This window comes from Mastomys coucha, unplaced genomic scaffold (assembly GCF_008632895.1).
Source record: "Mastomys coucha isolate ucsf_1 unplaced genomic scaffold, UCSF_Mcou_1 pScaffold4, whole genome shotgun sequence".
Taxonomy (NCBI): domain Eukaryota; kingdom Metazoa; phylum Chordata; class Mammalia; order Rodentia; family Muridae; genus Mastomys; species Mastomys coucha.
In genome coordinates, this window is record NW_022196910.1 from 16,993,557 (window position 1) to 17,018,385 (window position 24,829).

The 24,829-nt window shown below is 41.3% G+C and overlaps 1 protein-coding gene and 1 non-coding gene across 5 annotated transcripts in view; one reads left to right on the forward strand and one right to left on the reverse strand.

Moving 5' to 3' along the window:
- Positions 1-24,829, reverse strand: part of Nr1h4 (nuclear receptor subfamily 1 group H member 4) — a 92,201-nt gene that overhangs the window by 1,856 nt on the left and 65,516 nt on the right. For all 4 annotated transcript variants that reach the window (XM_031349533.1, XM_031349531.1, XM_031349532.1 and 1 more), the window contains 4 exons: positions 23,631-23,729; positions 23,201-23,300; positions 18,818-18,964; positions 541-654 (listed from right to left, as the gene is read on the reverse strand). In XM_031349533.1, the coding sequence (XP_031205393.1) occupies positions 541-654; positions 18,818-18,964; positions 23,201-23,300; positions 23,631-23,729 (460 nt within the window). The remainder of the gene's footprint in view (positions 1-540; positions 655-18,817; positions 18,965-23,200; positions 23,301-23,630; positions 23,730-24,829) is intronic.
- Positions 16,407-16,468, forward strand: LOC116076594. Its single transcript, XR_004112999.1, has one exon. It is a non-coding gene; the product is annotated as a U7 small nuclear RNA (small nuclear RNA).

The following is a 24,829-nucleotide window of genomic DNA, read 5'->3' on the forward strand; positions in this document are numbered from 1 at the left end:
TCAGAAGAGCCCTTCCTGACAACTAATGAACATGCCATCCTCTTTTCCCTTCCTTCCCATATAGTCTCATTTTCCTAATTTTTTTGAGATGAATTCTCACTGTATAGCCCAGGCTGAGCTCAAATTTGTACTCTTCCTCCATCGACCAAGTGCAGACATTACAGGCACAGGTTACTGGGCCTGTCTATCATTATTATTACATATTTTGTAGAAATTTTGTTATCTTCCTCACTTTTCTAGGACAATAACCTTATAGGAGTGCTATTCAATTTACTCCTGAAGCTTAGAGCCATATTTGCTGTGTGGGAGGTACTCAATGGGCAGTTATTGAAACCATGAGGGTAATTTTTCAATATTAATTGAAAGTAGATTAAAATAATAATAAATGTTCTATTTAAGTGGTAGAATTTTGGGCCATTTTACTTTCTTTTTGTGTCTCTGTGTTTTCCATATTTCCATATTTTCTTTAATCCGTATCATCATGACTATGCTGAGAAAGAAGCAAACAGTATAAAAATACAAATACGATAGTAAAATTACCTGGAGAGAGGATGACGATTGCTGTGAGCAGAGCGTACTCCTCCTGAGTCATTTTCAGTTCCCCAACACTTTTATAGAAACTGAACATCGGGGTTATATATTCATCAGAGATGCCTATGTAGGAAAGTTGAAAAGAGCATAGTTACAATAACAGGTTTTAATTCTAGTTATCATTATTGTGGTGAGTATGTGTGTGTGTATGTGCATGTTCATTTGTGTGTGAACATGTGCATGCATGTAGAGGTCTGGATACAACTTTATGGAGTTGGTCCTCTCCTTCACATGAATTCTAAAGATCAAGATCTAATGATGTAATGATCAAAGCCAGGAACATGTGATCATTCACGTTTGTCTCCATGCACACACAGTCATTTAGTTATAAAAAAATTATACATTTCAGTCAAAGGCTGTGTGTGGTAGAAGACCAGTAGTCAAATCTTCCAAGGACAGCCTGTAGGACACATTTGTCTTTAAATTCTATACTGTCTTTGTTTGGCCACCAGTGTGTTAACGATAAATTATAATGTTCATGGGTTAGAAGAATTCCCATAATTGCACCATTTTCTGGTTGGGGACCTGTTACTTTAAACAATATCAATAGATACACTCAAGATAGAGAGTAATTTTAACAATGAACCAAACATAGCTGTGCTTCCCATTCAGAAGTATAAGCAGTCTCACTGAATAAGTTGGCCAGAGTTCTTATGAATGAGTTTGGATCTACCTGAAGCACCCATTGCCTACCACCCACTTATCAATGTGGGGTCACTTTTTTCAAACTCAGTTCATCAAATATGGAAGACTCCAGGTAAAGAGCAAACCTCCCGACTTTCTCCAAGCCCACATCCCAAGTCTCCATTTTCAGTGATGGACATCCTTGGCATCCCATTGTCCAGGTTGACATTCTGGTGTGTGGTCCTGTGGGCCTCATTGCTTCTCTTCACCCCAGGGTACCTTACCTCCCTGTAGCTGTTGGCACTGAGTTAGTATCACCCAGTCACCTCTTTTTATCTGGCATATAGCAACTGCTTCCTCATTCATCTTCCTGTCTTGTTTAACTCTTTTTAACCCACTCTCTATCCAGATAACAGAACGGCCCCCATGAACTTCAGATCACATGAACTTCTCCTCCCTTGTTCCACACCTTCAGAACCTTTCAATGGCTTTTGCCATATGCTTGCTTTTCTTTTAAATGGGCACCTCAGCCTCTTTCACCATCCAAGACTGTAGCACACTGATTCAGTATTTTCTAGGTCCTCAGCATGCACTACACTCTGTGATGGGTACTTCTTGGCCACTCCTTTCAGGTCCACTAGGTCAAATACCAAGGACCAGGGGAAAGCCAAACCCTCCCCACTTCCTCCAAATCCACTCATTTTTCTGCTGTTTCCTCATTAAGTTTTCTAAAATCCCTCTAAATCAGCAATTCTCAGCCTTCCTAAGGCTTTGAACTTTTACACAGTTCCTTGTTTTATGGTGACCCCACCACAACCATAACATTATTTTGTTGCTACTTCAGAACTGTAATTTTTGTGACTGTTATGAATTATAACGTGAAGAGCTGCTATCCAGGCTATCTGATATGTGACAGGCAGGTTGAGAACTACTGTTACTGGCTAAATACAGAAAAGTTAGTAAGTTGCCCAAAGAGACAGAGCTAGTGAGAGGCAGCACCATGACTCGAGCCAAAGTCAGCAGGCTTTGACTCATTTTCCCCTGCTTTTCCATCACACAGTTTCCCTCAGCAATTCCATTTTCTCTGTGTCTGTACACCCAAGGCTGTCTCTGCTTGGAATCCCCTCATTCCCAGTGAACTTTATCCTTCTTTGTAATTTAAGACAACTTGTGTCTTTTTCCCCACTACTTACTTAAATATTAGTTTGTAGCTTCTGCTATACAGGGTCTCATTCCAGAGAAGGACTGGTTAGGGAATCAAGGAGACAAGGAGGGACATGGATATGACTTGCTCATGAGTGGAGATGAGGACCAGTCTCCCAGGATTGGTCCACCTGAGAATCCATTGCTTTCTTCCTTCCTAAGCCACAGAATTCTGGCTGAACCAAATCAGAATAGGGTTGTGCTACACACACTCGTCTACTCCAGTCACATCCAAAATATCGGGGATAAAATTCTGATAAAGGATAAGAGGCAATAAGACTTCAAAAGGAGATCTGTGCCTCCTGGATTTCAGACCAGTTGCTGGTATATCCCCTAACTCAAACGTGTTCCAGAATTAGTCTTTCCAATCATCAACACGGCCTCATAATTAGGCATAAAGCTACCCCAAGTAATGATTTGTAAATGGTTAAGGTTGGACATTGTCTCCTGGCTGACACAATGTTTCCAACTATCATAGTTTAATGTTTTAAGTACTAGAGAGTAATTGAAAGGTTTCTCTCACTCTAAGACATTAGCTGAAAGTGTTAGGTCGGATTCCCCTCTGCCTGCCTCCAGCAAGAACCAGAGAATTAGCATAAGAATACCTCAACAGGGAGGGCTCCACCCCTCTTCCTCCTGTTTCAAACCTAGCTACCAGACCCTGCTGACATTGGTGTGTGTGGGTCTTTTTGCCACGTGACTAAAGTCTAGCACTAGGACTGGAAGAAGGACTTGGACTCGCATGCAGGACTAGCACTAGAACTTAGATGGGCTAAGACTCAGATTCATGTATCTCTCGCAGTCCCCCGGGCCCAGAGCACTTGGGCCCGGGGGATGCAGCACTAGTTCAGAGGAGATAGCTGTTGCTTTAGACCCAGTATGTTTCAGATAGCCTCAGAGGTACCTCAACTGTTGAGCTGCCAGATTTTTCATTTTCTTTTTTGCAATGATTGTAAAAGCCTCATGTCACTTTTAAAAGAAATACACTCAGATTTTACACCACTCGTGTGTAGTCTGTTTGTCAAAGCCGAATCCCGTGCCCACCTGGCCAGAATCCCATCGTCCCGCGGAACAAGGAATCCCCGCGAGAAATCCCTGTCCGCGGCAGGGTTGGACTCTCAATGCTTAAGAGTGTGACTATCAACTTTTACACCTTATAAAGTCAATTTGTCAGCAAATCAAATCCTCACCCTTAGACAGGCTTGAAGTCTCTTCCAAACTGAGCCCTTAGCCTCTCCCAGAGATTCAACACACCACCACACCACACACTACTACCCTCTCTCACATCCTTTGATTATGTGTCTGACCCCAGTGGATTCTCTTAACAGCTAAGTCTTTGTTTAACAAGTGGGAGATTACATCACATGGAAGAGTGCCCTTTATCCAGCTGCTAGAGAACTACCCATGACCAGATGAGATACAACATTCAAGGCCTGGAGCAGGAACCTGGGAATGCTGCCTGCTGCTTCCATCATAGGGTTAGAGGGCGTGAGTCAACTCTTGACTTTGACATTTGATTCATATAGCATTACATAAGAGAATACAGAGAGTATTTTTCTGCAAACCTGCCTCCCAGTAAGCCCTCAATGGTGGGACAGACCTGTAATTCCAATTAACTGGGAGCCTGAGGGAGGAAAACAGCCAGTGTAAGCCCTGCCTAAACTACAGAGCAAGTTCAAGGATAGCTGGGCCACCTAGTGAGATCTGAAAGCAACTACAGAGATCCACAACCAACCAAAGAGCAGAGTACATGACAGTGGAGAGCCCAGGCACAGCTGTTACATCTGTGACATCACCCCAGCACCGAAGGCTCAGGAAAGTTACAAGAGCCCGGGGAGCAGAATGTCACCTTCCTGATAGTGTCTCCTAGATATGTCAGATACTACAGCCATGCCATCTCAACAATATGGTTGCCCACATGAGATCTGCATAGTATTCACATCAGTGGATAAGTCAGCATGGATACGGGAGATTCTCCAAGTCTCCACCCCTAGATAGAGAGTTGGAGGAAATCAGTGGCTGGTAAGAGAGGGAGAATCCAATTTCTCCAAGGATGAGCCCCCTGATAGGCTACCTAATCCCACGTGGTCTGCCCTAAACCTACATACATAAGAGCCATACTGAATGGATGCAGTAGATGTGAAAGAAGGGGTCTTGAGTTTAAGAGCAGAGCACAGAAGGAGTTGGGGGAGGGGTGATGTAAATACAGTATCCGTGTATACAATTCTCAAAGAATTAAATAAGTTAAAATAAGTTTCCAAAAAAAGTCAAAACAGAGCTGGGGAAAGCACTTGACTAGCTAGTGGTAGAGTCTGAGTTTAATCCTCAGTACCACAAAAATAAAAATGAATAGGTAATCAAAATGACACAGTGTTTACCATTGTTAAACAGATGGATTGCATTAACAAATTAATTCATCACCAGGGCCTCAGTCAATTTTAGTCTAGATTAGATGCTATTTTTTTTTCTTAATTTCATGTGAGTAATTCAAATGAATTACTTGGTGCTGGGGGCTATGCCGCAGTGCCCATGGTAGGGTCAGGAAACAGCTCTTGGGGAGTCAGTTCCTTCCGCTGTGTGGATCATAGAGATCTAACTTAGACTATCAGGCTCAGCAGCAAGAGCCCCCATCTGCTGAGCCATCTTGCCAGGCCAGGATTGTGTGTGCACACGTGTGTGTATGTGTGTGTGTTTAAAAAAAAAAAAAAAAAGAAAAAAAAACTTTCACTTTTTGTTTTTTGACACAGGGCCTTTCTATGTAGCCTTGGCTGTCCTGGAACTCACTACGTAAACTAGGCAGGCCTCCACCACCCAAGGGTGGGGATTAAAGGCATGTACCACACCCTGAGCTAAAAGATCATTTTTCTTCCTCCTGGGGATGATTATCTGATCAATGATTTGCCTCAGGATTTTTCTGGACATTAAAGCAAAACAAAGATTTGTAACTTTTTTTTTTAAAAAAAACTAGAGATGTTATTTTTTATCTTCAAAAGTTTAGCAGTCTTCCATATAAATGGAGGCACACGTCTCTATGGATGTCCATGTCTCTAATCCCAACACTTGGGAGGCGGAGGTAGGGGATGTTGAGGTCAGTGAGCAGCCCAAGGCACGTAGCAAGACATGTCTCAAGTCAAGAAAGGCAATCTGTATGCCCCTTCTATATTCAGGGTCTGCACCCATAGGGAAAGATCACCTAAAATGCACAGTTGGGCCACAACCTTCCTTACTTTATTCTGGTTTTAGAGAGAACCTCAGTAAATTCCTGAAAGTTTTTAACTTGTCAAACAGATATCTGTGGAACAATTCATTTTTATTGAAATTTCTTCAAAATACATTTTATTTTATTTTATTTTATTTTATTTTAGGATTTACTTATTTATTTTATGTATGTGAGTAAACTATGTCACTGTCTTCAGACACACCAGAAGAGGGCATCAGATCCCATTACAGATGGTTGTGAGCCACCATGTGGTTGCTGGGAATTGAACTCAGAACCTCTGGAAGAGGAATCAGTGCTCTTAACCACTGAGCCATCTCTCCAGCCCCAAAATACATTTTAAATTTGGAGTAGAAAGGGGTTTGAGACAGGGTCTCTCTGGGTAGTCTTGGCTGTCCTAGAATTAGCTCTGTCAACCAGGCTGACCTCAAACTCAGTGATCTCCCAGCCTCTGCTCTGCTTTTCCAGTGCTGGGATTAAACGTGTATGCCTCCAACGCCTGGCTCATTTGAATTACTTGGTATGGCTACCAAAACAATCTGTTTCTAGCCAAAATATAGTCACTTTTTTACTAGTATGTGTGCACATGAATACATTTTCTACTTCCCACTGCTGTATTTCCTGTGTCAGCATCTGCATACATCATTAAATAGACTGAAGACTGGGTAAAGAAATGTCACAGAGAAGCATGTCCTCTCTGGATGTGTTTGTTAGAGAATCCCCCGCTCTTTTTGCCAGTGACCACACATACTTTTGGTCATTTTGAAGGACTCAACCGTGTGAATGAGCAATTTCGTTTTTATTATTTTTAATCACTGACTTATTTATGAATGGACGACTCATCCCGGGAAGTGGCTTTCGAGAGTACTGATCTGTGAACGAATGTCTCACGAAGCGAACATAACTTGTTTCCCCGGGGCGTGTAACCAGAGCGCAAGTGGCTGGAGTGTAGAGCAGAATAAACCCTTAGTTATGAAGTCACAAAAAAACCCTGCTAATGTTTGCTTATGTGAGTATATACATATGCATGCCCCGCGCATGTGGAGATCACGGGGCAGCTTCTAGGAGTGGCTTCATTCCCTCCACTTCGTTTGTCCCTGGGATCGAACTCAGATGATGAGGCTTTTTGGCAAGCACCTTCACCTGCTGAGCCAACTCACTGGCCCTGGGCCATAACTTTAAATGCCATGGGATTTAGAGATACTATCCAAATCAACGAAATCTGAAGATGTTCATTATTTAGAATTCATCTTTTGATTGCCAAATTGCCTAGCTTGCTTGTTCTTGTAAATCTTCAGGCTCCAGTGAAGCTGCCTCCACCAGTTAATTATAGTTGATGAAATCTGGGGAAAAAATAAGTTAAAATGCTTACTACGATCGTTTTACTTTGTATGTGTTGAATCTGGGGGTAGAGAAAAATGTAGAAAATAAGTAACTTGAGCTTTCAAAATTATTTGTCCTACAAGTCAGATCAAGGGTGAGTCTTCTCTGGGATTCAGAGTCGTCAACTTTACTAGGGACAATGACATAAACTCTAAGAGTGTCTCAAAACCCAGCAGTTTCCAGTTTAAAAGCGTGATAACATCATCCTGAAGAGGGCAGCCCTTTCACGTTTTCTGGCTTCCCTCTCTATAAATTGATTGCATTGGTTTAGGGTTTTCACTCTTAGGACCAGTTGTCTCAACATTGGCCACAAGAGGGCGCTGTTTTCTAACGCCACAAAGGCTGTCTGAAAAAGTTTTGAATCGCAAAAAGTGTGGATACTTTGATCCTTCTTAGAAAGGGGAACAAAATACCCAAGAAAGGAGTTACAGAGACGAAATGTAGAGCAGAGACTGAAGGAGTGACAATCCAGAGACTGCCGCACCTGGGGATCCATCCTATATATGATCACCAAACACAGATACTATTGTGGATGCCAACAAGTACCTGCTGACAGGAGCCTGATATAGCTGTCTCCTGAGAGGCTCTGACAGTACCTGACTAATACAGAAGTAGAGGCTCACAGCCAACCATTGGACTGAGCACAGGGTTCCCAGTGAAGGAGCTAGAGAAAGGACCCAAGGAGCTGAGGGGTTTCCAGCCCCATAGGAGGAACAACAATATGAACCAACCAGTACCCCCAAGAGCTCCCAGGGACAAAACCACCAACCAAAGAGTACACATGGCGGAACTCATGGCTCCAGTTGCATATTGTAGCAGAGGATGGCCTAGTCAGTCATCAATGGGCGGAAATGCCCTTGGTCCTGTGAAGGCTCTATGCCCCAGTGTAGGGGAATGCCGGGGAGGGAGAGGGAATAGGAGGTTCTTCAGAGAGGAAACCAGAAAAGGGGAGAATATTTGAAATGTAAATAAAGAAAATATCTAATAAAAAAACCCCAGATATTAGCTTAAAAAAAAAAAGAAAAGAAAAAGAAAAGTAGCTTTCTTCTGCACCTTTGTTTTTTGTTTTCCCTTTAAGGGGAGTGGGGGGCTCTGTGATTGACCAATTGGTTTTTCAAGGATCAGAAAGAATGACCCACAGCAGAGCATCACTGTGCTTTCTCTCTCTTTGTTCTGTTCCGGGGATCAAACCTGGGGCCTTGGGGCTGCTAGGGAGTGCTCTGCTACTGTGCTTTAAAAAAAAAAAAAAAAAAAAGAACAATTTCTTTCCTCATGAGCTTTCTAGTATTAATCAAAAATAAAAGCAGGCAGTTTCTTTGTGTGTGGAATATGTATTACATGCAAGAATGTGTACCATGGAAGTCATATTTCCCCTGACTCTTGGTGCCTCCATACGATTTATTGTTGGTAATCTCAAGATAGACTGGGCATCTTATTTAAAGTGATGCTAGTTGTTCAAACTGTGCAATTTGAACTTTTCCTAGAAATGACACCATCCCAATAGCACAGAGGTTAAACGTGTACCTGAAAACAGCATCCAAGCCTACGGATGCCTTCAACATCCTTTTCAGACTATGTTTTCCATACCCTGTTGTGTTCCTGATGAATGAATGACAACTCCTCTGGGATCCTAAAGTTTAGTTTACTCCAGCCCAAGGCCCAGCCACTATTGCTCTCTGTTTCTGTACAGAGGCAGCATCCAGAAATTCTGCACAGTTCTGGCCACCAAAATTAAAGGGTGGCTCTGCTATAACTTCCAGTAGAGATTTCTGATCTCCTCACTTTCAGCACTGACCAATGTCTTGCTTAGAGGTGATGCTTACAGGCTCTGGCCATTAGCTAGAAGAACTTGCCCAAGGGTAAAGACAACACACAAGGAAAGAAGACCAAGGAGACAGCTGCTGTGTTTCTCACTGTGTGCTGAGCCCCCAAGTTAACTGCTTCTGTTGCTGCCTCTTCTGGTTTTTCATTTGAGCTAACAGTTTTCCTACTTTCAAAAACCATTACTAGGGATCAACCACCAGGACTTTGGTACATACCTGTCAAGCCTTCTACCATTGAGCTATGTCCCCAAGTCCTTATTTACTTAAAAAAGAAAGTGTGTGTGTGTGTGTGTGTGTGTGTGTGTGTGTGTGTGTGCACAAATGCAAGTGTGCAGGTCAGAGGCCACCACTGGCTATCCTCCTGTACCACTGAATCTGCAGCTCACTGATTTGGCAAGATGAGCTGGCTATTAGGCTCCAGAGACCTTGTCTCTGCCTCCTCAGCACTGAGGTCCCAGGTGTATGCATCCAGCTTTCGACATAGATGCTCAGCTCAGGTACTTATGCTTGCATGGCAGCCACTTTGCTGACAGCCATCTCCACAGCCCTTACTCCTCACTTTCTACACTTCTAGGGTCATCTTTGGCTCAATTTTCTATTACCTTCATTCGAGATCTTCTAACCGATAGTGTCTCTAAGAAATGACGTATACAGTTTGTCTTCAGGGTCCCTTCCCCCATGCTCCGAAATATAGTGCAAGGCCCCTGTTAATATGAGGCACTGAACCCCTGTTCCAACGTTGCTTTTCTGTGACACTTTCCCTACCACAGTGCCTGCCACAGAAGCAGAATTTCTTCTCCCTATTCAATTCCAGCACACCTATCCAACTCACTGCTCTCCTCGCCACAGCATGAAAACTAAACACAAATGTATGAGGGAAGAAATAGTGATTGCACCTCCATGCAGCCTTGACTGGGAAAGCTGCTCCACGGGGATGTTCTATTAATCTCTGAAATGTATCTCTAATAAATAGCAGCCTGGTAGAGACTTAGAAATTCACAGATTTTTGTGAAATTAGACAGTGTTATGTTTTTCTGGTTCCTTGTGACAAAGGCAGCATAGCTATAAAAATGTAACTTTAAAGGTAAGTGATGTCATTAAGGCAGTGGAAGGACTAATGGGATGGTCCAACAGGTAAAGCGGCTTGCGGCACAAACCAGACAACCCGAGTTCGATTCCTGGGACCAGCATAAAAGGTGGAAGGAGAAAACCAATCCACACAAAATGTTCTTAGACCTCTACACATGCATGGTGCCATGTGCAACCATAAGCAGAACGCACACGACAATAATGAATACTTTGTGAAAAGAGCGTGAAGCCATTTCTTACCATAGTCAGACACCTTTCAAATGCTTAACCCTTACCAAGCTCGTCATCTGTGCCTCAACTACTGGCTTTAATTTTTAAAATCTCTGACCAGTTTAACAATTTAAAAAATGGCTAATTTAAAAAATTAATAAATAACATGCTTTGCACTAGTCCTAATAGCAAGATTCATTTGGTTAAATTAGTCCTAACTGGTGGTTGGAACTCTCATGGGTTTGGACAGCCAGGTTTCCAACTGAACTCAATGAATTCCACCCAGATTAGTTTTCCTAGTAGGTACTGGGCATCACAATAGCGCCTGAGGACAAGCTCACAAGCAGCTAACAGATCAACGGAAGAAGCAGGTATACAAGTAAGTGCATAATACCCAAGGCTGAGCAACACAAGGTTTTACAGATGAGCAATGTGTCTGCCCTGCGATACTAAAAATACTGATTTGTAAAATAATTTGGTGTGTCTTCAAAAGCAAAAAAAACAAAAAAACAAACAAAAAAAAAAACCCTGTCTAGAAGTCAGCCTCAAATTGTCCATGCCGAAATTAACATGTGATTTTCTTGAAAAGTAAAATTAGAGGTAGTAAGAATGTAAGTGTTTACCTTTCTTACAAACACTTACAGCTTTGCAGCATTTTCAAGCCTTTGAAAAGCATTACTTAAACTCCTAGTTGGTTTACTTACTGTTTCTCTGCGAAATGTAGTTATAACGTATTCATCTTGTACATGTCCCAAAAGACTGGAGCCTCGTATGTTTTATCACATACAGCATCCTCTAGGAGTTTACTACAGCTAGCTACCACTTCATCATCCTACCATCAACCTCTTGTTCCTCTGACCTTATTGTCTGTAATCATTCACAGGGAAGCAAGCTGACATCACTAGCTGCCTCTTATATTTTATTTCTTTAATGGAGGGCAATGATATGTTTTACTGGGTTTTATCCTGACTGGCCAAAAGCTGGTAGATGTTAGACCTTGGTAAATGAAAGGAGCAATATATGAAAGAGCACTTCCAGAACACCTGCCCTCAGGTCCTACATGTCTGCTGATTAGCTGAGTGGCCTAGACACCCAGGAATGTGACTCCCACCTATAAATGCCACTAAGACTACTTACAAAATGATACAAGAAAAAAATATTCAAAATCTTGGGACACGCTGTCATTCCATAAATATTTTTGAGTTGGATATTTAACTTACATATATTCTGGGAATAAAAAAAAAAGACGCCCCCACCCCCTGTAAATTTCAGGATTTACTTGAATTTGAAACAAAGAGGACAACAGTTTGGTTCATTTTATAAGGTTATTGCCTAGTGTCTTACTGTTGAAATGTGTGTTCATTAGAGTTAGCAAGCACACCTCAGTCCTATCATTTTTATAATAGGTATTATACAAATTATTTTTATTAAAACTTTCAGCTTAGAAGCCTAGTTTGCATTACAATACTACATTAGGATTAAAACCGTTGATGCAATCAAGTTGTATAGAAACAACTCCACCACAGACTGTGTCAGATTCAAGGTCTCTAGCTTCCATGAACATGAATAAACACGGTAGCTCCCTTTAAGTAACAAAACCTCAGGAGATGGAATCTTTGTGTGTATAATTTGGGTATAATAATAGAAAAGAAAAAGAGTATAAATTTGCAGAACAAGAAAACTAATTTTTACATTGTATTCTTTAAAGACTTCAGTAGGCAACAATTGGGCAACTTTGAAAGTCTGTGCTAGTCCAGACAGAATATATAATAGAAATAAGAAATACTCATTAGCATGGGAATAAAAGTTACTCTTAAAGGTCATCTTGCAAAATCAGGTTCTGATGTGACATGTGGACAAGACAATGTTCTGAGAATCCACTGGGAACAGAGAGCTCATAAATATTAATAAATGGAAGAGACACCATTATGGATAATAAAATGGGAAGCAGGGTACGAGTTTGGGCAGTTTCCATTGTCACAATATGGGGTTGGTATTTGCAGATAGTTCTTATTATAAACGAAAGACATGCATATTTGTTGATGTAGATTGTATTCTGGAAAACTTTATCACTGAACTTTCATGAAACTTGAAAAATTGCAGTTCTCTGAAACTTACATTATGAGTAAAGGGTTTTTTTTTTTGTTTTTTTGTTTTTGGTTTTTTTTTTTTTGATTTGTTGTTGTTTGGCTTGGACATATATTTAACCTGAAAGAGTGTCTCACTTGGATATTCCACTGTGTCTGTATAAGTCTCCTCGTCCCTCCTCAGCCCCTTCAGCTCTGCATTTTGGTTACAGACAGAAGAATCTTTCTGTGACCTATCTGTTCAGAATATCATTAAGGTTCCCCTGCTGTACTGGAATTAAACTACTTTGGTTGCATCCAATGTCTTTAATAGTCTAGTATATTTTCAGCTTTGAAAATAATACTTCCTAATATTACATCAGGGCACTTGTGCATGTAGGACATGGATGCCATCTTGTTTTGGCACATCCTTGCATTTTCTGTGCCTACATTGTGGTAGCCTTAGGCTTTCCTGCTGGAAATGTGGTAGCCTTAGACTTTCCTGCTGGAAACATTCCTAGCCATCCTTCAGGATTCAGCTATCCAGTGCCTGTCAAATACACTTGCACAGGAATGTGAGCACTCCTCCCTGCTCCAGTTTGCACAGGGCTCCTCACTTATGCTCTTCCGCCTTCTTTCTCCACCAGTCTGTAGTTTCTGAAGGGTAAAGGCCAGGCAGTGTGCTGTCCATACCCTTAACAACTAACTATGCAGTTTCATGCGCAGGGTAACCCCAGTATTCAACATGTATCTGTTTAGAGACAACTGAAAGACCACCAAGTGATGCCACATCTCTCTACATTTTCCACAACCTTTGCTGCAGGAGGTGTCACACAGATGACACTGTTAACTGGCCCCAATGCTCAGCATTTCTAAACCTTGGCATGACTGAAATCTGGAACTACATAAATTGTTTACATAAAATGATGTAGAGGGAGTTAGCTTCTGCCCAACAGATGCTAGTAGTGTCCCCTCCCTGCATTGTGTCAGTCAGAAATATCTCTAGATGCTGCCAGCATCCAAGGGAGGAAGTGGACCAGCAGAGGTTGGAGACCACAGTGCTATAATGTAAAATCAGCACTTCTTGCTGAGTACATTGTATGTTTATGAAAGCCACTTTCCCCAATAAAGTCATTAGTTAAAAAGAAAGAAAGGAGTGTGCTGAAGGTTTGAGGAAGGAAGAAGCACAGGGTGATGGTTTCACAGGTTAAAGCAAGCAGTGAGTTGTACTCAGCTAAGCGATGTGCTCAGGCGAGGCAAAAAGCAAATGCCTGTAGCTTGATATAGCTTAGCACACCCAAAGGTCCTGGATTTAGCTCCAAACACAGCAATAAGCAAGCGTGATGGCTCCCAGGTTGAAATCCTAGCACTCAGAAGTAGAGGCAGGGGGATAAAAAGTTCAAGACCATCCTCTGCTGTACAGTGAATTCAAGGCAAGCCTGAGCTATATGGGAACCTGTCTCAAAACCACTTTCCCAGAAGAAGCAAACGATCCAAGAAAAGAGTCATATTGATGGAGTGGACACCTGAAACTAAGTACTGAGGGAAATGAGGTTGGGCAAAAACATAGCACAGTAGTGTTAGGATAGTAGATGACTCAGTACATAGAGTGTTTGCCTAACCACTTGAGTTTGGATCACTAAGCCCACCACACTTACTGGGGGACAGGAGTCAGAGGCGGTAGAACCACTGGAAGCTTGTAGAATGGCCAGCCTGGTGCAGCATTGCATAAAAGAGATTGTCTCAAATAAGCTCAAAGGTGAGGACCAACACTTGAGACTGTCCTCCAAACAACACAGACGTAGATACACATAGAGGAAAGAAGGAGCCCAAGCCAGTGGATGGAAGATTGGGGGATGACAGCTTGGTGGATGAAAACTCTTTAAAAGAGTCACTGGAGTCAGAGTTAAAGAAACAAGTAAGCAGGAAGATAAGATGGTTGTCTTCCATCATGTCTCATCAAAAACCTAGGCACTGCAGCTTTTAGAGGAGATGTATTGGTATCTGTTTGGTACAGGCTTAATAAAATCCATCTCCAAATGCCACAAAGAGCAAATTATATATACGATGCAAGTTGTGGGCCATGAAGATGCCCCACTCAGATCTTCCTTTACAAGAGTGCACTGTGGGTCCATGACAGCCTGAGAGTTGCTCCCCTGTGAATGTTAACAACACGCTGCCGATTGATGTAGGTTACATTCCGGCTGCAGGCTGGTCACAGCCAGCATGCTCCTATGGGCCTGTTCAGTGAGCACCTCTGAACTCATTAGGCCTCCTCAGCCCTGTGCTCTGAGTCTCTTCCCAGTCAAGCCTTTCTCTCCCCTCCCACAAGCGTCAGATCCATGAGATAGGGGGAAGGTTCTCTCACCAGACCGGCTTCCTCCCCTTTATTTTTCAGAGTCTCATAGATTAATCCTTTGCATATTTAATTTAATCTTGTCATTTGCTTTTTAGTAAGACCTGAAGCTTATACAGCTAGAATAAAGCCTTGTAATAGATCATGCAAAAATGACTTTTTATAATGTGGAAAATGGTCCTCTTAAAAATCCAGTAATAGGATTTTACTAATTGTAAAAATCCAGATAGGTAAGTAGATAGATAGATAGATAGATAGATAGATAGACAGACAGACAGACAGACAGATAGAAACAGAGACAGAGAAAGAGACACAGAGACTAGAATATCTGAGTAATTAATTCCCCTTCATATTTCTACTCATCAAAACATTATTTTAATTTCTATAGCAACTATGCTATGTGGCACCTGGATGAGCTTTAAACTACTCATCTTGAAAGAAGAGGGTGCCACAGCGGAGTTCCTGTATCAACACTGCCTGTGCACTCAGCTTACATACAGACCCCTGTTTGATGCCTGATCCTTGGGACTAACAACTTGCAGAAGGTCTGGAAAAAAATGGCTTCCCAGTGCTTAGTTTTCAGGGAGGGAAAAACTAGAAATGCTGATACCTGGGAAGACCCTTCAGCGCCAGGTCTGTGGAAGGGATGGTGTGACGTGGTTCCTGCCCCTAGAACAGGGCCAGTAAGATGTGAGCCTCCAGGGGTGCTGATTGTTGCTGCGTTTGTAGCACTTGTTTGCATAACAATGTGCATATTTTGCTTCATGTTCCTCCTTTGAAGAATGTTCTCCCTGCCGGAGGTTAATGACTCTATAATAATCAGAAACAGCACGAGTCTGGGAAGCAAGAAGGTGTCTGGTGTTCCTCAGCAAATGCTGTGACCTTCAGGACAACCCTTAAGGCTGTGGGAAAGAACTCTGAAAACATGAGTTTCTGAAAACATAGCATTTCTTAACTATACAAAATATAAAGAAGCAAAATGAATTGTGTGAGGAGTTTCACGGTCCAAAACCAAACCAAACCAAACCAAACAAATAAACAACAAAAAATAAACAGAGGCATCTACACTAATGAGTCAATAAAGGGAAAGGAATAGTTTTTAAAAAACAAAGCTCACGGGTTAAATAATAAAGGAGCATGAGGAAGTGAGGGAGTGATCATCCTAGGACAGGAATCCCACTCAACTAAGTTTATTGCTTGTATTTACAAAGGCAGGCAGATTTCTGAGTTCAAGGCCCGCCAGGGACAGATGGAGTTTAGGTCCAGGTGTGGTGGGATCTCAGGGCAAGATCACACCTAGCTATGCTTATTCGTTGTGTTTACAAAGGCAGGCAGATCTCTGAGCTCAAGGTTTGTCTATAGAGCAAGTTCAAGGACAGCCAAACTTAGGCAATGAAGAAGTTAGAAAACAGAAAGCTAATTTTCTCACATAAAATAGCCTCTGTGTCTAGATTTGACAACCACAAGTGCTATGCCCAGTGAACCGCACAGGACTTGCTATGTTAAAAAAAAAAAAGCCGGGAAGTGGTGTCGCACGCCTTTAATCCCAGCACTTGGGAAGCAGAGGCAGGTGGATTTCTGAGTTCCAGGCCAGCCTGGTCTACAGAATGAGTTCCAGGACAGCCAGGGCTACACAGAGAAACCCTGTCTCGGAAAAAAAAAAACAAAAAACAAAACCAACCGAACAAAAAAAATGTGCTTGCTGTCTTTTTCTAAGAATCAAGGGGCTAAGGTCACAAAATGCTGATTCATAGAATAATCAAAAGGGAACTTGGAGTAAATGATTAAATTGATATGCAAATAAAAGACTGGGCTTTGGTCTGCAAGAGAGGAGCTATTCAGGGAGCTAACACAGCTCTTTTAGAATTTGTCTAGCAGGTTGTCTGACTTTAGTCAGAAAATCCAAGAGCTATCTAGAAAGCTATGTCAAGCAGAAGACAAAGCTGTCAGCTTGCACCCATCGCTGACTCCGAGTCACATCTTCACTGCTCCTGTTCTAGCCGTTCTCAGGACCCTCTCTCAAGCCAAGGCTGGTTCTAGGCACCTCTGGGAAACAGCTGAAGGTAGACCTCTACCCATCTGTCCACTCTTCCTCTGAGTAATTCTCCAGATGTTTCTTAAGCAATTAAGCATCTAACCCAAGTAACATGTGCTAGAACCCCCTCCACACACACACATACCTCTGCATGCCCCCAATGCACACACACACACACACACACACACAGACAGAGAGAGAGAGAGAGAGAGAGAGAGAGAGGGAGAGAGAGCGCTTCATATAAGGTCCCAATCCATGTGAAAAATAAAATCTACCACCTGACATTTATCTGGTAGATTTTTATTGCATACCTGTTCTGGGCCAGAATCAATAACTTAAAAATGTAGACTATAATCCATACTTCTTGACAACACAATGCTCTTCAAAGAGAGCCTTAGATCCTTCAACCGTGCCCCCTTTCCCCAGAGACAGGGATTGCACCCTTGAAATTCCCTTATCTCCTTGTAGGAATCTTCCATTCTGGTTTATCCTAAGGAGACTTGCAACTGTGTATTTTCATACTTCCCTCTTCTGTTCAAAAGCCTTTAACATTTCACTATTGCTTAGAAAATAACAAAATTCAAGGCTCTTCACCATCTGGACTTCCTTCCCTCCTCTCTGTTCCCTTTCTTGTAAGCTTAAATCTAATTGCCTCAACCTCACTTACTCAAGCAGTCTGGTCTTTATGCTTCACCCACACTGGCCCTTCTGTCCTACAAGTGCACCCCAAGCATCAGATGAATTACTGTTCAAGGCCCAGTTCAAATGCTGGCACAACCTTTCCAGACGAAGTGCTTCCCAGCTAGAGGTCACCTCTCAGCTAGCTCTGCTCCTCCATCTTATTGGGCTTCATCATGTTTGTATAGCTTTCTCTTTTCAGGACCTTAAATTTCACAAAGGAGGCAGCCTGTTTGATTAATCTCTTCACCATAGCACTTCCCCTTCTAAATCTTCATCAGACTAATGAATCAGTGGCTGCATGAGAAGAGTGCACCTTTTACAAGTATGCACTGTTAAACTCTGCTAATGATGGATGGCAACTATACTTTAGGGTTTGGGGAAATATATATAAGGGTCTTGAAAATAGCTGTCGATTTTTAACTAAAAAAAATTATGACTACAAGGTAGTTTAAAAAGATAATCTCATATGTATGCCTGTATGTATGTATGTATGTATGTATGTATGTATGTATGTGTATGTGTGTGTATAATACAAATACACATCTCCTTCTGTTAGCTCTTCTAGAATACTGGTTTTAGAAGTCTTTAACCTTGTTCCAGTCAGTCACAGAATAAGACCTTTAGTGGGATCATCTCTCGTCATCCACCTCCATTCCCCAACCCATCCATAATCTCACAGTGAAATAAAAACACCTTATTTTAAGAATTCCCACAAGAAAAAATTGCACAGAATTTATGGAAATTCATCCCAGCATCTCTTGGCATTCTCTGTCAGAGTATTACTCCATAGTAAGTTAAAATGAATTATGTGTAGTATGATTTTACTTTGTCTCTTAAGATATAGTGTAGTATATTGATTTAAATGTATGGCTTCTAGCTGTGGATAGGGGCTTTAGCTCAGTAAAAGGCCAAATGTCCAGTACAAGAAATGCTCCATTCAGTTCCAATCCTTGCAAAGTAAATAAAATTAAAAAGACATATAGCTTCTGAGATCAGACTTCTGTTCGTCTCTGGATTCTGGGCTATTGTGTTCTGGCTTCCTCATCTTTCAAGTAGGGGTGAGAAGAGAACCCATCTCATAGGACGATTTCAGTCTTTGACTAAACCATATGTAACTTATTCAGAACAATGTCTGAAATCCAGGACATGATATATGAGCACTGATTATAATTGTTTATTTTATTTTGAATATGATGGATAATAGCTTGATTCTAGTCTTGCACACCTATAAGTTAGGAATAAATGAATCTTTTTTTCCTGAACTGGATAGACCCATTCCATTGTATCATTTTTAATTGGATAAATTTTTAATATTTCAGAGATCTTAATCTTAGTTCAGAGAAGAATATTTTGCTGTTATTAAGAGGATTTTTGAGCCAAGATGCCAAAAGCCCCACCCACTTAACTTATATCTTTTACAGCCGTTCTTCATGCTAGGCGCATGGTCATGGAATGTTGCCTGGTAGATTAGGGCCCATCTTCATGGTTTGAACAATGATTTTTACCTACATCAACAAACTCTTTAAGTATGTCACTTACCACTCTTTCGAATTCTTTCTTCCAGCAGGTCTGAATGTCCGGCGGGAAGTTTCTTATTGAAAATCTCAGCTGAACGAAGAAACATTGCCTCCACTGCAGACCCTTTGAGCAAAGCAATCTGATCTTCGTGGTCCAATGTTTGAAACCCTATGATGATAACCAGACAGGTCAGGGAGTCCTGTTTGCCCAACAATATTTCACACCATTTATATAGGATGGTATTGCCTGCATACAATAAGATTTCATCATCTGATCATCTACACTGATAAAGCCTTCCCATCAACTGATAGTATAGATGTCTCACAGTAGGTCTTTAGGTGGAGTCAACAGGATTCCTGTTGGACCCCCAATGAGAAGCTTGACTTCTGCCTCCATGGAGTCAGGCTTACTGAAGAAATGTGGTGAAAAGAGATACCAAATGCACAGCAAGCTCATGGATAACTGTAGAAACCAGCTGACTCAGATGAAGCAGCCCTCAGAAACTGGATGTAGGCAGATTCTCTTTGAGCCATTATTCTGGGCACACCTGGCACACAGAGTCAACTCAGAAAATAAAAGCCCCCAGAGCCAGAATATTGGGCTGACCCATGAGGCTTAGTCAGAATGTAGAGAATGAGTAACATATTCCCCCAAGATGGTTAGTGTCACCTTGAGGTATGATTTCTGGGCTAAGGTCTACACTGTGTGATATCAGGAAAACAGACAAAACTGAGCAAGAACTATTAGTTTCGAGGAACAAAACGTCATCTGGAAGACAGGAAGTCCTCATCCAGGCTGTTAGAGCACAGCCCCCAGCAACGGCTCTGATGTCCTGACCTCCTACACACACACACACACACACACACACACACACACACACACACAAACAGGCATCAGTTTTCTACTGCAAGCTTATCCTGTATAAAGCTCCAGGCTCTCACTAGATCCCACCTGCTTCACGTCTGCCCACAGAACATGCTACTACCTGTCACAAGACAATGGATTCATGCTTATGTATTAGCTGCTACCTATGAAGGAGAAATATAAACGTTTAGAACAGAGACTGACTACTTCACTTTTGTACTCTCAATGCCCGGCACATAGCAGGTGCCTGATATTACTTGTTGGGCAGCAGGATGACTAAATAAATGAATGACTACAATTTTTTGTACACACACACACACACACACACACACACACACACACACAGAGGGGCGGGGTTGTCTATCCATTAGAGAGTGTCTAATGGATCAAGAAAGTGTTAAACAGCACTGGGCATTCAAAGAGAGTAACTCTAAGGATTAACAGTTACAATCTGGGTTGGAGACTTAGCTGAGTTGGTAGAGTGACTGTCTAAGTCTGCTAGAAGCCCTGGGTTCCAAACCCTCCCCAGCACCACATGAAACTGGATATAGGTGATGTTTGTCTATAATCTCAATACTTGTTAGATAAAAGCATGGAGACCAGAAGTTCAAGGTCTTCTTCTAATGATACCACTTGTTTGAGGTCAGTCTGGCCTCCATAAGACCCAGTCTAACGGAAATGTCACTATCCTGAGACTCTAAGGGCTCCTCTGTGCCAGGGCCATGCCTGCACCTTACTGGATCTCCAGCCCTCTGGACAGAGACTGGCAAATGCATAGCAGAATTTCCCACCAATCCCTTTCAATATTGCCGATTTACTACCATTGCTGGCATTTGTAATGTTATTTCTATAGTTGCAATTACGGGAAAATGACTGATAGAGCCCTTTGTCTATTGTTTCTTTCTGTGTTTTAAGATTTTATGCCTTCCCTTCCTCCCCGACTTCATGCATTGAGCATTCATTCTACCCTCCCTTTGGAACCAGGGACTGCGAATGAGGAGGAGTTAACATATTTCCATTTGCATCTGGCCACCTATTATTTTGCAGATCAAAAGAAACTGACCGTTTGAACTGAAAAAAAAAAAATCTTCCCATAGGTTTTAAAATGCCATTGCTCTCTACCTTTTCCATTTCTTCTCCCTACGGTTTTTATTTTTGTGTGATCTTCATTTTTAATCTAGATTGGTGTCACCTTAATTAGCATATAACAAATTAAGCTTCCCTTTCATTGTTAGTAGAGAAGCAAGAGAATATTAAAGTTTCAATGACAGCGAGAACTTTGCGCATTCTATGAGTTTTATTAGGCTAATGTCTCTCTGTGACATATTTAATAAAGAATAGCATAATGCTGGCAAAAAGAAGGCAAACGAGCAGGTCTAATTAAAACCTACATCAGCAGCTATTGTCTGTAATTTAATAAGTGTTATGCTGCTACTGAAAGTATTTATTACACTCTGTACTATGAAACTGTAAATGCACTGATATTTTAAAATTCTTTTGAGACCATTTTTATTAAGTAGCCCAGGCTAACTTTGTTAATTTAATTTTTTTCACTGAAATAATCTAAATCACTTCTTCAATAGCTCTGATGATACAGATGCACTAATGATGCATGCTGGGAAATGTGGCTTGGCACTTCTGTTTCTTTACTGGAGAAGTTCATGGGCTTAGCACATCAGGACACAGCCCTTTTCTTTACCTTATACATATCGCCATTAATCAATGCGCATGGATTTTCGAATCCATCATCCACTCTTCCTCCTTTTCTCTTCTACTCTTAGTACCTTAGTTTGAGCCTTCTTCCCTAGACTTGGGCAGTGGAATAGAAATTGATCCCCCTGCTTCCTGCCTTCCCGTCCAAGCCCACGACATAAACCTGATAAGGCCATCTATCTGAAACACAAATATCATTTCCTAAAACCTCCTTGCTACCCAAGAGGCAATGGCTACATTCCTTAGTTAGGCCCCTACCATCTAATGCCAGTTTGCCTTACTACCTAATCAAAGAGCATGCTAAAGACATTATTCTGTAGCCACATTGAATTTTGTCTCCCATCGTGTGTGTGTGTGTGTGTGTGTGTGTGTGTAGGGTAGCACATATGTTCGTGTGTGCATTTTTAATTGTGTGTGTATCTATGCATGTGGTTGTGTCTTTGTGAAGGTCAGAGGTCAACACTGAATAGCTTTGCCAAACACTCTCCATTTTATTTTTTGAGACAGACTCACTGACTCTGGAACTCCCTGATTCAGCTAGCCTGGTTGGTCAACAAGTCCTGGATATCCTTCTGTCTTTGCCTCTCCAGTGCTGGCATTGCACATTGCAGGAACGTAACACCATTCCTGCCTCCTACATGGGTACTGGAGACCCAATCGGCCCATGTCTTTGGCCTCTGCAGGTACCTGCACACACACACACACACACACACACACACACTAAAAAAATAAATCTGAAAAAAATATCTAACCTGAATATAGTCTTTTCTGACGGCTTTAGGTTTTCTCAAACTCAGTTCCTCTCTGTTCAAGTAGTGTGTGTGTGTGTGTGTGTGTGTGTGTGTGAATACCCTTTAACTACCCTTCTTGAAGGGAAGAGCTATGCACTTGTATGGCATCAACCACTGCTTTTGGAATAACACAAATAGCAACTCTGCAGAGTCACAATAGTGATCTATAGATTTGGGAGATTTTTTTTCAGTTTTAAAAACAGGATTTAATGTATACCAGGCTGGTCTCAAAGATTAGTAGGCAGCCAAAGATGACCATAAACGTCAGTTTCTCCTGCCTCTACCTTCTAAGTGGCAGAATTTATAAGCACACATCCTCGGGTCCAGTTTACACAGTACTATGGATCAAACTCAGAACTTCATGAATATTAGGATTAGCATTCTAGTAACTGAACTTAGGAAGAATTATTCTAATTCTGATATGTTTTTTTAAAAAAGATTTATTTATTTATTATATATAAGTACACTGTAGCTGTTTTTAGACACACCAGAAGAGGGCATCAGATCCTATTACAGATGGCTGTGAGCCACCATGTGGTTGCTGGGATTTGAACTCAGAACCTCTGGAAGAACAGTCAGTGCTCTTAACCGCTAAGCCATCTCTCCAGCCTCCTGAGTATGTTTTCTGCCTCTAACTTTTCATGTCTGTAGTAATTAGAAATGTTAAAGTGACTTGAATCTCTTCAATGTCACAGAAAAACTGTTCAGTGTAGTAGAGTAATTGCTAATGGAAAAACACCAAGTAAAAGAAATCCTGGGGCTAGATCTGATCACATAAAATGCTTTAAGAAATGAGCTGGGTAGTGGTAGCACATGCCTTGAGAGGCAGAGGCAGGTGGATTTCTGAGTTCGAGGCCAGCCTGGTCTACAGAGTGAGTTCCAGGACAGCCAGGGCTATACAGAAAAACCCTGTCTTGAAAAACCGAAAAAAAAAAAAAAAACTGAAATGAAATACTATACACAGAGTGATTAATATTATAATGGCACATTTTTACACATTTCAAGAACGTTAATTTTTATTATTTAAAAAAAGTACCTGGAAGTTTTTTTGTGAATTCTACGAGAATCTGTACATGACTGGTAGCCATTTCTGTTAATATGAGAAAATTTTCTTCTGCACTAAATTCTTCTTTTAACTAAATTTTAAGAAAAAGTAAATGATTAGTAAGTAGACAGGAAAAGAAGAAACCAACATAAAATTGGTAAAGGACAAAAATCTGACTTGAATGATAAAATTTAAAGACACAGACATTATTTGGAAAACCATTGCTGTTTACAAGATAGACCTGAGATAGACCTCCTTTTCAATTGCTTAATGCTGATAAAAGTTTGGGCATATAACTTGAAGTCTCAGAAAACAATCACTTTGAATAACACACTTACATATAAATCCCACCTTAAAAGGTAGTAAAAGGTCCCCAGAACTGCTACCTTTAAACAAGTATATTTTCAGATAGAGTACATACGATTTTATTTGTGATTTCCTGCGGCATTCTCTGTTTGTTATATGAATCCATAATATAATCGAGGAGGCTCTGCTGGTCTGCAGTGAGTTCAGTTTTCTCCTACACTGGCAAGAAAATGAAAGGTGTTAGGGAGGACAGCTAAAGGCATATTCTAGTAGGTGCACTTATCCAAACAAACTAATAGTGGAGGATTTTTCAAAGCCCCGAGAGCTGTGACCTTTCACATAGTGGGAGACAGATGTCTCTAGGTCCTGGCACAAGCAGTAACATATTTCCCTAAAGTTGTTTCAACTTGCTTGTTTTCCTATTAGAAAACCTGAACAGTGAAATATTCTCCTCATGCATCTCATGGGAATATACAGCAATGTGAATATAGGGGCCACTGAGCACAGTAGCATTGAAGGTCAGTAGAATTTCAAGGTTAAATCATTGCTTCTAAAGGCTTCCTGTGTGTTAAATGGAGAATCCATCCACGCATACTAGTCTGTATTCAAGGGTGGCCCATGGACCACATCCATCTGTGTAAATATAGGGTTTTATTGGAATGTGGCCATGCTCCTTTCCTGGTTTTTGTCTGTGTTCCTTATGAGTTAAAATGGCAGTTACATGGTTGCCATAGAGAACATGTGGCCAACACCTGAAAGCCTATATATGTAGCACATTCCAAAAAAATAAAATGTCTGCAGAGCCCACAGTCAGATCCCAGACATCCCTTTCCATTGTCACTGTCTCTGAAGAAATATAAACTGTTGCGTTAACTTTTTTTATTCTTTTTTTGCTTTTTAATACCAAAGCGATACTGATGAGGCACTGTGGCAGAATGATCCTTTTTCATAAGATTAGCTTCCTGAAATCAGTACAAACAATAAGATTAAAAACCCTAACAGTGGAGGAAGTTCTTGCCAAATAAATACAGCCAAAGGTCTAGCTTGGAGATCGTGGCTGGTTGGCTCTTCAGCTAAAGGGAACTAAGAATTCTTCCAGATGCTCTGTGACTTAGCATCGTGTGGGTGTCTAATCAACCCAGATGATTACACACTGATTAATCCCTCACTCTGTCTTTAGTTGACCAATGGATTTCCTTAGATTCAATGAAAAGGGTTTTTCTCTATTGGTCCGCAGATGTGTGGGATCCTGTTTTCCTGGTTGATGAGGACCAGTCCACGACTTCTGCAGGGTCCAGACTTTCCAAGTTGGAA